This window comes from Solanum dulcamara, chromosome 6 (assembly GCF_947179165.1).
Source record: "Solanum dulcamara chromosome 6, daSolDulc1.2, whole genome shotgun sequence".
Lineage (NCBI taxonomy): Eukaryota > Viridiplantae > Streptophyta > Magnoliopsida > Solanales > Solanaceae > Solanum > Solanum dulcamara.
In genome coordinates, this window is record NC_077242.1 from 53,755,596 (window position 1) to 53,769,380 (window position 13,785).

Sequence of the window (13,785 nt, forward strand, 5' to 3'; positions counted from 1 at the left end):
ACTAGATTTGGACTTGAAAAGTCAAGAAATGAGGGTTCAAAGTTGAGAGAAAGTTCTGAAAATTCTGGTGCAAAATCTGCACTTTTGCACAATATTTTTCTGGTTTTGCATTATTTAAAGTCTCCGAACGGACCCTCAAAACTCGTCCAAAACCTAATAAAAATTAATCATATATGCTAACTCTCTAAATTCGATATTCCAGACTCAATGGCGCATTCGAAATTATCATACAAGATCATTTTAATAAAAAGTGGATCCCACATCAAAGTGTCATTTTAAGGCAAATTCCACAATGGGCCTCGGGATTAGATCAAAAACTTCGGGAAGCAAATGAAGTCATTTTAGACCAAACTCGACATTTCGGAACTAACCGCGTTGTTAGAATTTTCAACCGAGTGCGTTTTCCAAGAATATTGACCAAAGTCAACTATAGGTTAACTTTCAAAGTCAAAAGCGCCAAATGGCCCCAAACTCGTATTGATTGCCTTGATAGTCATGCCGACAATGCCACTAGCCTAATTTGGCCATTCCGGAGCTAATGGAATAATCAAAATTCAAATTCGAGGTCTTCTTGACCAGGAACTTGAAAAGTCGCAACTAAACTAACTTAAGCCTTCAAAATACCAAAATGGGCTCGGGACCTCTAAAAATTCGGCCAACACTTTTTCTAGATCAAACACCATCCTCCGAATCCAACGGAGTTGTTGGAATTCCATTCCGAGTATCGAAACTCCAAAAGTTGATCAAAGTCAAACGTTGGTCTAAAATTTCTTAAATTCTCAACTCAAGACCTCAAATCTTCATTACAACTCCAAAACTAATTCCGTAAACTCTCCTAGACCAATTTCCATATTCCGGAGCTGCTGGAATTGAGGAAATTCTATTCCGAGATCCGTAGCTCTTATTGGTATCAAAAATCACTTTTTACCTCTTAACTCTAAAAAACTCAAGAATTTGCACAATTTACAAACCATTAATATTCGACACTTTCAACTACACAAAATGATCAAATAATACTCGGGGGAACTAATTATAGGGGTAAAATGGTAATTTCACAATTTGTTTTTTAAATAACTCTCAAGGTCATTACAATATCCACTACTAAAAAGGATGATCATCTTCGAACATAAGATAAAATAAAGTACCTGGGGTCTCAAAAAGTTGAGGATACCAGGCCCGCATATCAGACTCTAACTCCTAAGTCACCTTCTCAGTAGGTCGATGCTGACACTGCAGCTTAACCGAAGTGACATCCTTGGTCCTGAGTCTACGAAGCCGCCTATCTAGAATAACTATCAGCTCCTCCTCATAAGTCAAATCCGGACTCAACTCTACCGCATCATAAGAAATCATATGAGACTCATCCGGTATGTATTTGTGAAGCATAGAAATATGAAACACCAGATGGACAGCTGATAATTTAGGGGGTAAGGCCAACTCATATGCCACTCCACCTACTCTCCTCAAGATTTCAAATAGGCCAACAAACCTCGGGCTAAGCTTTCCCTTCTTCCCGAACCTCATCACACCCTTCATTGGTGATATTTTAAGCCACACACAATCACCCACCATGAACTCTAAGGGACGAACCCTTCTATCAGCATAACTCTTCTGACGACTCTGAGCTGTCAATAGTCGACCCTGAATCAAATATACGCGCTCCACAACATCCCTAAGTAAGTCAGTATCTAATGCATCAACTACAACAGAATCAAACCATCCAATGGGTGATGGCACCTACGACCATACAATGCCTCAAATGGTGCCATTTGAATGCTGGAGTGATAACTGTTATTATAGGCAAACTCTACTAAAGGCAAGTGTTGGTTCCATCGAGCACAAAAATTGAGCACACAGGCCCTAAGCATATCCTCTAACACCTGAATAGTCCGCTTGGACTGACCATCAGTTTAGGGATGAAATATTGAACTCATCTCTAACCACGTACCCAAACCACACTATAATGCCTCCCAAAAGTGAGAGGTGAACATTGAACCCCAATCTGACATAATAGAGATAGGCAGCCCATATAGCCTAACAATCTCACGAAGATAGATCCTAGCTAACTAGTCTGCATTGTAGCTAGTCTTCACTGGAAGGAAATGGGTTGATTTGGTCAATCGATCCACAATTACCCATACAGAGTCGTACTTACCCAATGCCATGGGTAATCCAGACACAAAGTCCATAGTGATATACTCTCATTTCCACTCAGGAATAGGCATCCTTTGCATAGGACCACCCGGTTTCTGATGCTCATACTTTACTTGTTGACAATTTAGACACTTAGCCACAAAATCAATAATGTCTCTCTTTATGCCACACCACCAATAGTGTTGTTTTAAGTCATGAACCATCTTTGCCACTCCCAGGTGAATCGAATACTTGAAATAATGAGCCTCCTCCAATATCATACGTACCCATTTACTAACCTTGGGCACACAAATGCGACCATTAATCCTCAAAAATCCTTCTGGATCAAGAGAGGCTGATTTTGCTTCACCACTCAACACTTTGTCTCGAATGGCCCTCAACTTGTCATCTTCAAACTGGTGTGTACGAATCTAGTCCATCAAAGTAGACCAAGCCTCCACAAAGGACAAAATACCATGATGTGTAGAAATATCAAGTTGGACCAACTGTCTAGCCAATGACTGAACCTCCAACGTCAAAGGCCTCTCATCAACCTTAAGGAAGGACAAACTACCCATACTAGATGCTTTGTGACTCAGGGCATCCGCTACCATATTAGCTTTGCCGGATGATAAAGTATTGTAATATCATAGTCCTTTAATAACTCTAACTACCTACGCTGCCGCATGTTTAGATTCGGATGAGAAAAGATATACTTAAGGCTACGGTGGTCAGTATAGACCTCACAATGCACTCCATAGAGATAATGCCTCCACAACTTTAGTATAAACACCACTGCTACCAACTCTAAGTCGTGGGTAAGATAGTTTTTCTCATGTACCTTCAACTGTCGAGAAGCATAAGCTATAACTCTATATTTTTGCATTAATACACTACCCAAGATGATTCCCGAAGCATCATAAAACACAATGAAGGCCATGCCCTCCTCGGGTATGACTAGAATAGGTGTTGAAGTCAATAATTCCTTGAGCCTTTGAAAGATCACCTCACACTCATCAGTCCACTGAAATGCCATGGTCTTTTGAGTTAGCCTAGTCAATAGGGCTGCAATAGAAGAGAATCCTTGAACAAACAGATGATAATAGCCTGCCAACCCAATAAAACTCTGAATCTCGGGTAATCAAAGTAGGCCTAACTCAATCACGAACCGCTGCAACTTTGGCTGGATCAACCATAACACCATCCTTGGTCACTATATGACCCAAGAATATCACGGACTCAAGCCAAAACTCATATTTAGAGAATTTTGCATACAACTTCTCCTCTCTCAATCTCTGAAGGATTCTCCTCAGGTGCCTTACATGATCCATCTTATTCTTGGAATAAACCAAGATATCATCAATAAACACGATCACAAACGAGTCCAAATAAGGTCAAAATACCCGGTTTATCAATTCTATAAAAGTAGCCGGGGCATTAGTCAATTCGAAGGACATAACCACAAACTCATAATGCCCATAACGAGTCTTGAATGCAGTCTTCGGGATATCAGATTCCCAAACTCTCAACTGATGGTAACCCGACCTCAAATCAACCTTTAAGAACACCGATGCATCCTGAAGCTGGTCAAATAAATCATTAATGCAAGGGAGAGGATACTTTTTCTTGACGGTAACTTTGTTCAACTATCGATATTCAATATACATCCTCATAGTACCATCTTTCTTCTTCACAAATAAAACCGGTGTACCCCATAGTGATACACTAGGTCTAATAAATCCCTTCTTCAATAAATCTTCTAATTGTTCTTTCAACTCCTTCAATTCTGCCAAAGCTATCTGATAAGGAGGAATAGAAATGGGTTTAGTGTCAGTCTCCAAATTAATCACAAAATTGATATCATGTCCAGGAAAAACTCCCGGCAAGTCTGTAGGAAATACATCCATAAACTCTCTCACCACCCTTGTAATCTCTATAGGAGATAACTCCTTAGTGAGATCACGTACATGAGCCATATAAGACAAATAACCCTTATCCATCAAGCGACGAGCCTAAATATAAGATATCACCCCCTTAGGATACGAACTTGGATTACCCTTCTATATTAAGCTAGGTAAATTGAGATAAGCTAAGGTCACGGTCTTTGCATAACAATCTAATATAGCATGATAAGGAGATAACCAGTCCAAACCCAGTATCACATCAAAATCAAGCATGTCTAATAAAATCAAGTCTGCACGGGTCTCTCTACCCAAAAATATCACCAAACATCCCTTGTATACCCGATCCACCACTAAAGATTAACCTACTAAAGTAGAAATAGTAATAGGCACAGCAAGGGACTCACTCACATAATCAATACCCATATCTAAATAAGTTGACACATAAGAATAGATAGACCCTGGGTCAAATAATACTGAAGCAGAATGATGGCAAACTAGAACAATACTTGTAATAACTGTATTAGAGGCTTCTACCTCATATTTACCCGGTATAGCATAGCATAACTGACGGTCACTCTTAGCCTGTGAACCACCACGAGAACCACCTCGTGCTCTACCCTTAGCACCATAGGTGCCACCTCTAGTATTCTGTGAAGAACCTCAAACAGTTGGAGCATCTGTATAATGAACAACAGGTGCCCCAGGCCACTCAGTAGAAGGAGCACGTTTGGGGCAATCTTGGGCCTTATGCCCAAACTCATCAAACACATAACAACCTCGAGGAACTGAACCCTGTGGGGGATAACCAGAAGTGCCAAAATGGCTTCCAGAGCCGGAAGAACCTTGAATAGCTTCTTGGATAGGTTTCCCCTGATAATCATGGGTTCCTGAACTCGAATATTCTCTGCCCTTGGAGGAATAATCACTGAACTGACCCTGCCGACAGAACCTCTTAGCCCCGCCCTGTCTAGCACATCGAATACTCTCTATTATCCTGACATGATCAATAATACTCTGAAATGTACGCCTAGACAGTACTAGAGAGGTTGTAGCCTCCTAGAGATAACCGACAAATCCTTTCACTAGCTTGTGAATCATCTCAAACTCGGTGGGAATACTCGACATAGCATAACTAGATAACTCATGGAAGTGAGTCTTGTACTCAGATATAGATAGAAAGCCTTGCTCCAGTTTGTCAAACTTATCCCTATGCTGATCACGGAGGCTATAAGGCATAAATCTCTCAAGGAACACCTCAGTAAACTATTCCCAACTCATCATAGGAGAACCAATAGGTCTACGAGCAAGAACCGACCTCCACCACTCCTTGGCTACTCCCGTAAATTGATATGAAGTGTAAGCTACTCCATGTGCCTCTAAACTGCCTAGGTTGAACAACCTATCTTGGCACTCAGTCAAAAAGTCATAGGCTTTCTCTCCGGCTGTACCATCAAACCTTGGAGGCATCAATCGAACAAACCTCTTGAAGCTCTTCTACTCAGCTACCGACATGGCAGTACTAGCATAAACTGGCAGAGCTACAAATCTCGGAGGTGCAATAGAAGGCACTAAAGAAGAACCAGAAGTTTGAAATCCTATACTAGGCCCTTGAACTGGCAGTGTAGCACCAACTATGATAAGAGAGCCTACAGTACCTAAAAGAATACCAGAGGTAGGAGCACCATCTAGTTTAGCCAATAATCGAACTAGTAGCTCCTAAAGCATTAGAGCACTATCGGGAACCACAAGAGGATGGGATGGCCTCTGCTTCTTAGTCTTCTACTCTAAATCATCCTCATACTCATATATGGGCTCAGGTAATGGCTTTTTATTTCATCCATGAGCAGGTGTCGCTCTTCTCACTCAGTCTCATTCCCTGACTCCACCACATTGTCTATCTCGCTCGCATACTGGGGCTCAGGCAGCATGTGCAGCCTCACTCTCAGTAATTATGGATCTAGTCCTCACCATCTACGCAGAAGGAATAAATCAGAGGTATACAACACTTGATATGAATAAATTACACAAAGGGAGTAAAACAAAAGAAATCCTCCTATTAAGTATCTTGTAGCCTCTCGAAGATAAGTACAGACATCTATGCACCAATCTGCATGACTCTACTAGACACCCTTCTCTTTAACTTATGAGACCAATGAACCTAGTGCTCTGATACCAATTTGTCATGACCCAAAAACCGAGGTTATGATGGCACATATCCCAAAATCTAACCTGATGTGTAATCCTAAAAATAAAACTCATACAAAACTCCCTATAGGGGAAAGTCATGCCATGATTTAAGTGAAAAGAAAGACAATGAAAAAATTATTCCAAAACCTGGTGTCATAAGTATAAAGAGCATCTAATACAAGGTTTAAATCTAAAGATACAACATAAGTCTCTGAATGATACAAAAGACTGAAAAATAAAGATAGACTAGTGATGATCTGAATTCCGTAACCTCACAACTAATCTGAGAAAACACAATACGCTAAAATATCAGCTGCTACGTGAGGTATCCTAACTAGTAACTGCATCAAAAAGGGACACAGAAGTAGGAGTGAGTACAATTCATATGTACTCAGTAGGTTTAGCTGACTTAGTATAAAAAATTAATTAAACCTATGAAATAAACTAAGGAACGCTTCCACCTGCAAATAGAAAACTCCCACTTTGGCATCACTGCCACCAGTTTATATATATATATATATATATAATGGCACGAGTAAAGTAAACCCATAATAACAGCTCATAATCACAATTAACCAAATAATTCAAGAAGTACAAATATGAATGCAATGCAATGCAATATGATGATGCAATGAAGTAGTGGTACGATGGAATCAAGATTGTCGCACAGCCTGTCGTATATACCTACCAAGTTGTGCTACCAATAAAGACCCATGGGGGTCTCGCAGACCATATACCTCAATCATAATATCTCATTATTCTTGCCACCTCCTCATGGTCAAGGGATCACAATGCATCCACTACCCTACCGTAAAACTACCTCGGATAGAGACTCAAGATACAAAGATTTAAAGGTGTTTTATTTTCTTTCTCAAAAAGAATTTCCATATTTCTCAACTTCCCATATTTTATGATATGATGAATGAGGATGATTGAATTAAAATACATATGGCATGGAAGTAATATTCAACTCACGTGTGGTAGAAGGTTCAAAGTTCTCAAAACCTAACCTACACATGATATTCACCCTTAATAAATAATAATGGGAATATTCACCCCTTTCTCAACAATATTTCAATACTCAAGCATTCTCAAAACCCCCAACTCAACCTCTCAGGCGAGCATCACAAATCAAATAATATACTCAAGCCTCTCTCTTAGGAAAATCGTGAATCACATGCTCCCAAAGCAAATAAGATAACAAATAAGGCCCCCACACGGGCTATGTAATACAAATATACCCCCATATGGCAACACATTAATAAATAAGTCCCCACATGGGCATCACAATATATATAATATTCTCAACATACTACGACCCCATCCCAAAGTCTATAACATATGAATGACAAATTACCCCATCTCAATCTCAAAGAAGGATCGCCAAACCTACCTCAATTGTCAAAACTGCACTCGAACACCTCCACTAAATAAGCAACTCTCAAATTCAACTCCCAGAATGACAACCCACTATCAAAAATGAAACATACACATCACAAGGAGTCCAATGACACCCATATTGATAGGTTTTAGAACGGGGATTAAAATGATCCAAAAATTAATTATTTTCAAAAAGGGTCAAATCTAGAATTTTATTTGAAAATTATGTTCTATACATTGAGTAGAGTTTGTGGCTGAAAACCCTATTAAAATCGAGCAAGAATCGAGTTCCAAATTAGGAAAATACAATTTTCTAAATTGGAAGAAAACTCCATAACCCACTTTTGAAATCTTGATTTAAAAATATTTTGGAAGATAATAATTGCAGAAAATGGTAAAGGATAATCTCATCATGATTTTCCTTACGGAAAAACTCACAATTTAGACCCAAGAATCATTAAAAATGCAGCTAATATGACCAAGAAATAATCCTCCAAATATTACCACAATTTTATTACGAAAATGGAAAAAAGACAACAACTTTAAACAGTGATTTACTAGAAATGAAGCCTCTACAGCTAAAACTGATTACACCACAATGGTCCTTATGAAAAACTCAGAAATTTATCCTTAAGAATCACTGAAAATGGACCCAAAATGACAAAGAAATCATCTTCCAAAGTTTATACAAAATCTGAATCCGAAAATGGTAGAGACAGCATCTAAAATATCAAATCTTACCTAAAATGGAAGCTTCTAATTATGATTCCGAGTTCACCAATAGATTCCTCGTGAAAATCTCTTGAAGATAGACTCTTGAATCACTAGATTTGGACTTGAAAAGCTCAAGAAATGAGGGTTCAAAGTTGAGAGAAAATTCTGAAAAATTCTACATTATTTAAAGTCTCCGAACGGACCCTCGAAATTCATTTGAAACTCGATAAAAATAAATCAGATATGCTACCCCACTAAATTTGATATTCTAGACTCAATAGAGTATTCGAAATTATCATACGAGATCATTTTAATAAAAAATGGATCCCACATCAAAGTGTCATTTTAAGGCAAATTCCACAATGGGCCTCGGGATTAGACCGGAAACTTAGGAAAGCAAACAAAGAGTCATTCTAGACCAAACTCGATATTTCAAAACTAACCGCGCTGTCAGAATTTTCATCCGAGTGCGTTTTCCAAGAATGTTGACCAAAGTCAATCATAGGCTAACTTTCCAAGTCAAAAGCACCAATTGGCCCAAACTCTTATCGATTGCCTTGATAGTCATGAAGAGAATTCTACTAGCCTAATTTGGCCATTCCAGAGCTAACCGAACCATCAAAATTCAAATTCGAGGTCTTCTTGACCCAGAACTCGAAAAGTCGCAACTAAACTAACTTAGACCTTACTAAACTAACTTAGACCTTCAAAATACCAAAATGGGCTCGGGACCTCTAAAAATTCAGCCAATACTTTTTCTAGATCAAAAACCATTCCCCGAATAGAACAGAGTTGTCAAAATTTCATTCCGAGTATCGAAACTCCAAAAGAAGACCAAAGTCAAACCTTGGCCTAAAATTCCTTAAATTCCCAACTCAAAACCTCAAGTCTTCGTTACAACTCCAAAACTAATTTCGTAAACTCTCCTAGACCAATTTCCACATTCCCAAGCTGCTGGAATTGACAAAATTCTATTATAAGATCCGTAGCTCTGGTTGGTATCAAAAATAACTTTTTCACCTCTTAACTCTAAAAAACTCAAGAATTTGCATAATTTACAAACCATTAATAATTGACACTTTCAACTACTCAAAACAATAAAACAATGCTCGGGGGAACCAATGATAGAGGTAAAATGATAATTTCATAAATTTATTTGTTTTTTAAAAAAAAAATAACTCTCAAGGTCATTACACTTCGGACCATTGAAACTTCACCTTCTTTTGAGTAAACTTGGTCAAAGGTAACGAGATCGATGAAAACCCTTCCATAAATCTTCTATAGTATCTAGATAGGCCCAAGAAACTCCTAATATCCGAAGGAGATAATGGTCTAGGACAATTCTTAACCTCTTCGGTTTTCTTAGGGTCCACCATTATTCCTTCAGTGGACACAATGTGACCAAGGAAGGCTACCTTCCTAACCAAAACTCACATTTGTTGAACTTTGTAAATAGTTGTTTATCTCTTAGAATTTGCAACACAATCCTCAAGTGACTTGCATGCTCTTCCTGATTCCGAGAGTAAACCAAAATGTCGTCGATGAATACAATCACAAATATATCTAGGTATTGCTTGAACACCCTATTCATTAAGTCCATGAAAGCCACATGAGCATTGCTCAAACCAAACAACGTGACTAGAAACTCATAATGGCCATACCTCGTCTGAAAATCCATTTTGGGAATGTCATACTCCCTCACCCTCAATTAATAATAATTGAACACAGGACTATTTCGGATAAGTAACTTGGCCCTTGCAATTGATCAAACAAGTTATCTATTCTCGGAATTGGATACTTATTCTTGATGGTTACTATATTTAACTGCCGATAATCAATACACATACGTAGTGAACTATCCTTCTTCCTAACAAACAGAACGGGAGCATCCCATAGGGAAATACTTGTCCTAATGAAACCCTTATCTAACAAGTCCTTAAATTGATCCTTCAACAATGTTAACTCCGACGAAGTCATCCGGTAAGAAGGAATAGAAATAGGTTGAGTATTTAGAAGAAGGTCTATACCAAAATCAATCTTCCTTTAGGGAGGGACACTGGGTAAAACATCAAGAAACACATCCAAAAACTCATTTACAATAGGAACTAACTCTAGGATAAGGGATTCGGAATTCTCATCCCAAACCCTCACAAGATGATAAATACAACCCTTGGAAATCATCTTCCAAGCTTTAAGGAACGAAAACCTTTAATCATAGAGATACTACCTCTTCCATTCTAGGACCGGCTTATTTGGGAATTGAAACTTAACCACTCGGGTTCTACAATCAATAAAACCATAATAAGCATATAGTCAATTCATCCCAAGGATGATATCAAAATCGATCATCTCAAGCTCAACTAGATCACATAAGGTAACTTTATAGAAAATTATAATCGGGCAACTTCTATAGACTCTCTTTTGACATAATCGACTCACCTACAAAAGTATAAATGGAGAAAGTCTCTAACAATGTCTCAAGACTAATATCAAATCTCATGGACACATAAGGGGAAAAAAAGATAAATTTGCACCCGGATCTAGCAAAGCATAAATGTCATAGAGAAAGACCCATAACATACCAGTAACCACATCGGGCGTCTCCTCCACCTCCTGCCTACCATGCAGAGCATAGAACCTATTATTGTGTTGACCACCCTTTGGTTGTACTTGGCCACCTTGAGTCACTTGTCCTTGAGGATGAAAATATTTACCCTTACATTCCTTAGCATGATGACCTAGCTTACTACACCGATAGCACACATTCAACCCAACTTGGCATTCACCCTTGTGGTTCCTACCATACTTCTTGCATGTGGGAGTAACTTGGCCTATAGGAATACCTCTTTGAGGTTTAGGGTTAGTCACCCTATATTTGTCAAACCTTGGAATAGAAGAATTAAAAAACCTTTGTAGCATTAGAGGACCCTTGGTCGGAGTACTCTTCTTCAACTTTAGCTTTTCATTCTCTACTTGCTCCACAGAGGTCATGAGTCATCTCCCAAATTAGCATAGCCATTTTGCATTCCATTGCAACCATGTTCGACACATCTGATACAAATTTGCTCATACGAGCTCTTGAGTCAAAAACCATGAATGGAGCATACTTTGATGATTGAGAAAACTTGAAGGCATACTTTCTCACTTATACCAACTTTCTTGAGGTCGATAAACTCTTGCACCTTAGACTCCCTCAACTCTAATGGGAAAATTCAATCAAAAAATACCCCCTAGAACACATCCTAATTCATAGGCTCTGCCTCTCTAGGCCTCTCACTTTTCCATTGATCAAACCAAATTTGAGCAACACCCCTCAATTGGTACGTACCTAACTCTGCCCTTTCAACCGGGCTAATCCCCATGATCTCAACAATCTTATAGATGCTATCAACAAAGTCTTATGGATCCTTATCAACTTTAGAACCCCAAAACTCTAGAGAATGAAATCACAAACTCTTGTCGCCGCCGTACCAATATTTGGGTTAATAGGAGCAACCACCTCACTATTAACTTGAGCTGTAATGGCTTGAGCAAGTACTTGAAAGGCCGCTCAAAACTCGATATTAGAAACTTGATCATTCATAGGGTTATTCGGAGCTTGTTGCTCCTCTTCAACGATCTTCCTTCTAATGGGGTATCTTCGTAGAGGCATATTCTGAAAATTACAAAGAACAAGCATTAGAGGGAAAAGACTTAACCATTCTTCTGCACGACATAGATCATGAAAGAAGTGAGACCTTTCCTAAGACATTTCATAGCCTCCTATTCATGATTGTGGTGTGCTTCATACCAATGAATAAGACACTACTTAACGCGGCATGTTAGACTCCCTAGGACTATTCTAAACTTTATGCTTTGATATCTAGTTTGTCACAACCTGACTAGGGCCTAGTTGTAACATGGCGATCGAGATGTGGGTACCCCAACCATAAGTCATCTTAGTATACATCACATATGTAAGGTAAAGAATAATATAAAGGTGAACAGAAGTAATCAATAAGTGGGGAATGGGACTAAGGGAACTCAATTCTATCAACGTCCAATCCAGACTACACCAATGAATATCGTCTAAATATATCGCTATTCTAATCTTTGATGGGGGCTTAGGACAAGCTCCTAGCTCACCCTAACAATAGAAGAAAGTATAAACAACAGTAATATGAACAAAAGTCTTATCCTCGGTAGAACCAAGACTCACCAACTTCTTTGTAATCTAATGATAACTCTAGCCATGAGCAGGGTAGTCGTGAGTGTCGTCCATCTCTACATTATGAGACAATGTAGGCAAAATATGTGTTAGTATGTTTGAATGTATTAAGTATCTGAGGTATGCAGGAAAAAGTGAAAGAACGTATCAATATGCCATAAGATGCATGACCAATCATACTGAACATGAGCATAACTTAAAAGCAGTTTAAAATATAAGAAACTCTTGGTCAATGCATATAATAAAACTTTAACTTTAAACTCATAACTTGAAACCTCATAGCTTAACTTGAACTTGAACTTATATGGGATAAGATCGTTAACCGATAACTAGGACCACGCAAGATACTACATGGAATCCAATGACTCATGCATCGAAATAAGAGAGGCTACCTTGAAAGGGCATACTCCAAGATAACTCAACTCAACTCAGCTATGTGGATCCACTAGCTAGGACATGAAGGCAACCTATGTAGGTAACGTATTTAGGGACTTTAGGTTTCTACAAGGATTCTCCTGGATAACCAACAGTGTTATCTAACCGAATCCTACCTAGAAGACCTCTCGGTGCTTAGTCAATATTTCAACAAAAACTCATAAAACAAAATCATAACATAGTAGGTAAAGTTAGTAATTACCTATCAATCAATTTTTAAAACATTTAGGAATAGCTCATCTAACTTGGTGATTCATAAGAATCTATAACTTCGGTGAGAATTGTCCTTATCGCCATCTCAAAACATCTAATGATCTTAACTCTTATCAACATCTCAATCTTTAACTTTAAAATCATAATCTGAGCCGTAACTCATTGAAACCTATCTTTATAAATCATTTAACTCATGATTAACTCATAAAATCATCTTTACCTTATAATCATAGCTTGAAAATATAGATTTATGCATGGGCATCTATAATTCAACTTGAAATCAAGCAATTCATATAAGAACATGCAAATAAATATCATTGATAATATTTAAAAATCAAATCAAATCAGCCCAATGCAATTTATCAAAACTAGGGTTCATAATCAATTGTAAATTGAATGAAAAACTAGAAAAATCTTTAGGACTTCATGGGTGAAGAGGGCCTATGAATCAATCCCCACATATCTTGTTTGAAATCACTTAGAATTGAGAAGAAACCCTAAAGAAATTTGAAAACCCTAACTTGAATTTGGAGAGAAACTTGAGAAACCTTGAGAGACCTTGTGAGTTCTTTCCTTAGGAATTTTGAGAGAATGAATTGAATAGGAGGGGAT

The 13,785-nt window shown here is 38.2% G+C and overlaps 1 protein-coding gene across 1 annotated transcript; it reads right to left on the minus strand.

Moving 5' to 3' along the window:
- Nucleotides 1-5,531: 5,531 nt before the first annotated feature.
- On the minus strand, nucleotides 5,532-11,309 carry LOC129892861 (uncharacterized). The gene is made up of 2 exons (XM_055968396.1): nucleotides 10,901-11,309; nucleotides 5,532-5,692 (listed from the first exon to the last, which is right to left on the minus strand). Exons 1-2 carry the CDS (start codon nucleotides 11,307-11,309, stop codon nucleotides 5,532-5,534), a joined length of 570 nt encoding a protein of 189 aa, XP_055824371.1.
- Between the last annotated feature and the right edge of the window lie 2,476 nt (nucleotides 11,310-13,785).

What these genes read in the sequence shown, in the direction of transcription:
- LOC129892861 (XM_055968396.1), bottom strand. Translation starts at nt 11,309, where the DNA reads ATGACCTCTGTGGAGCAAGTAGAGAATGAAAAGCTAAAGTTGAAGAAG. An exon ending in GACGCCCGATGTGGTTACTG is followed by an intron (nt 5,693 to 10,900) that starts GTATGTTATGGG and finishes GTATTCTTTTAG; the next exon opens with GTACTGTAGGCTCTCTTATC.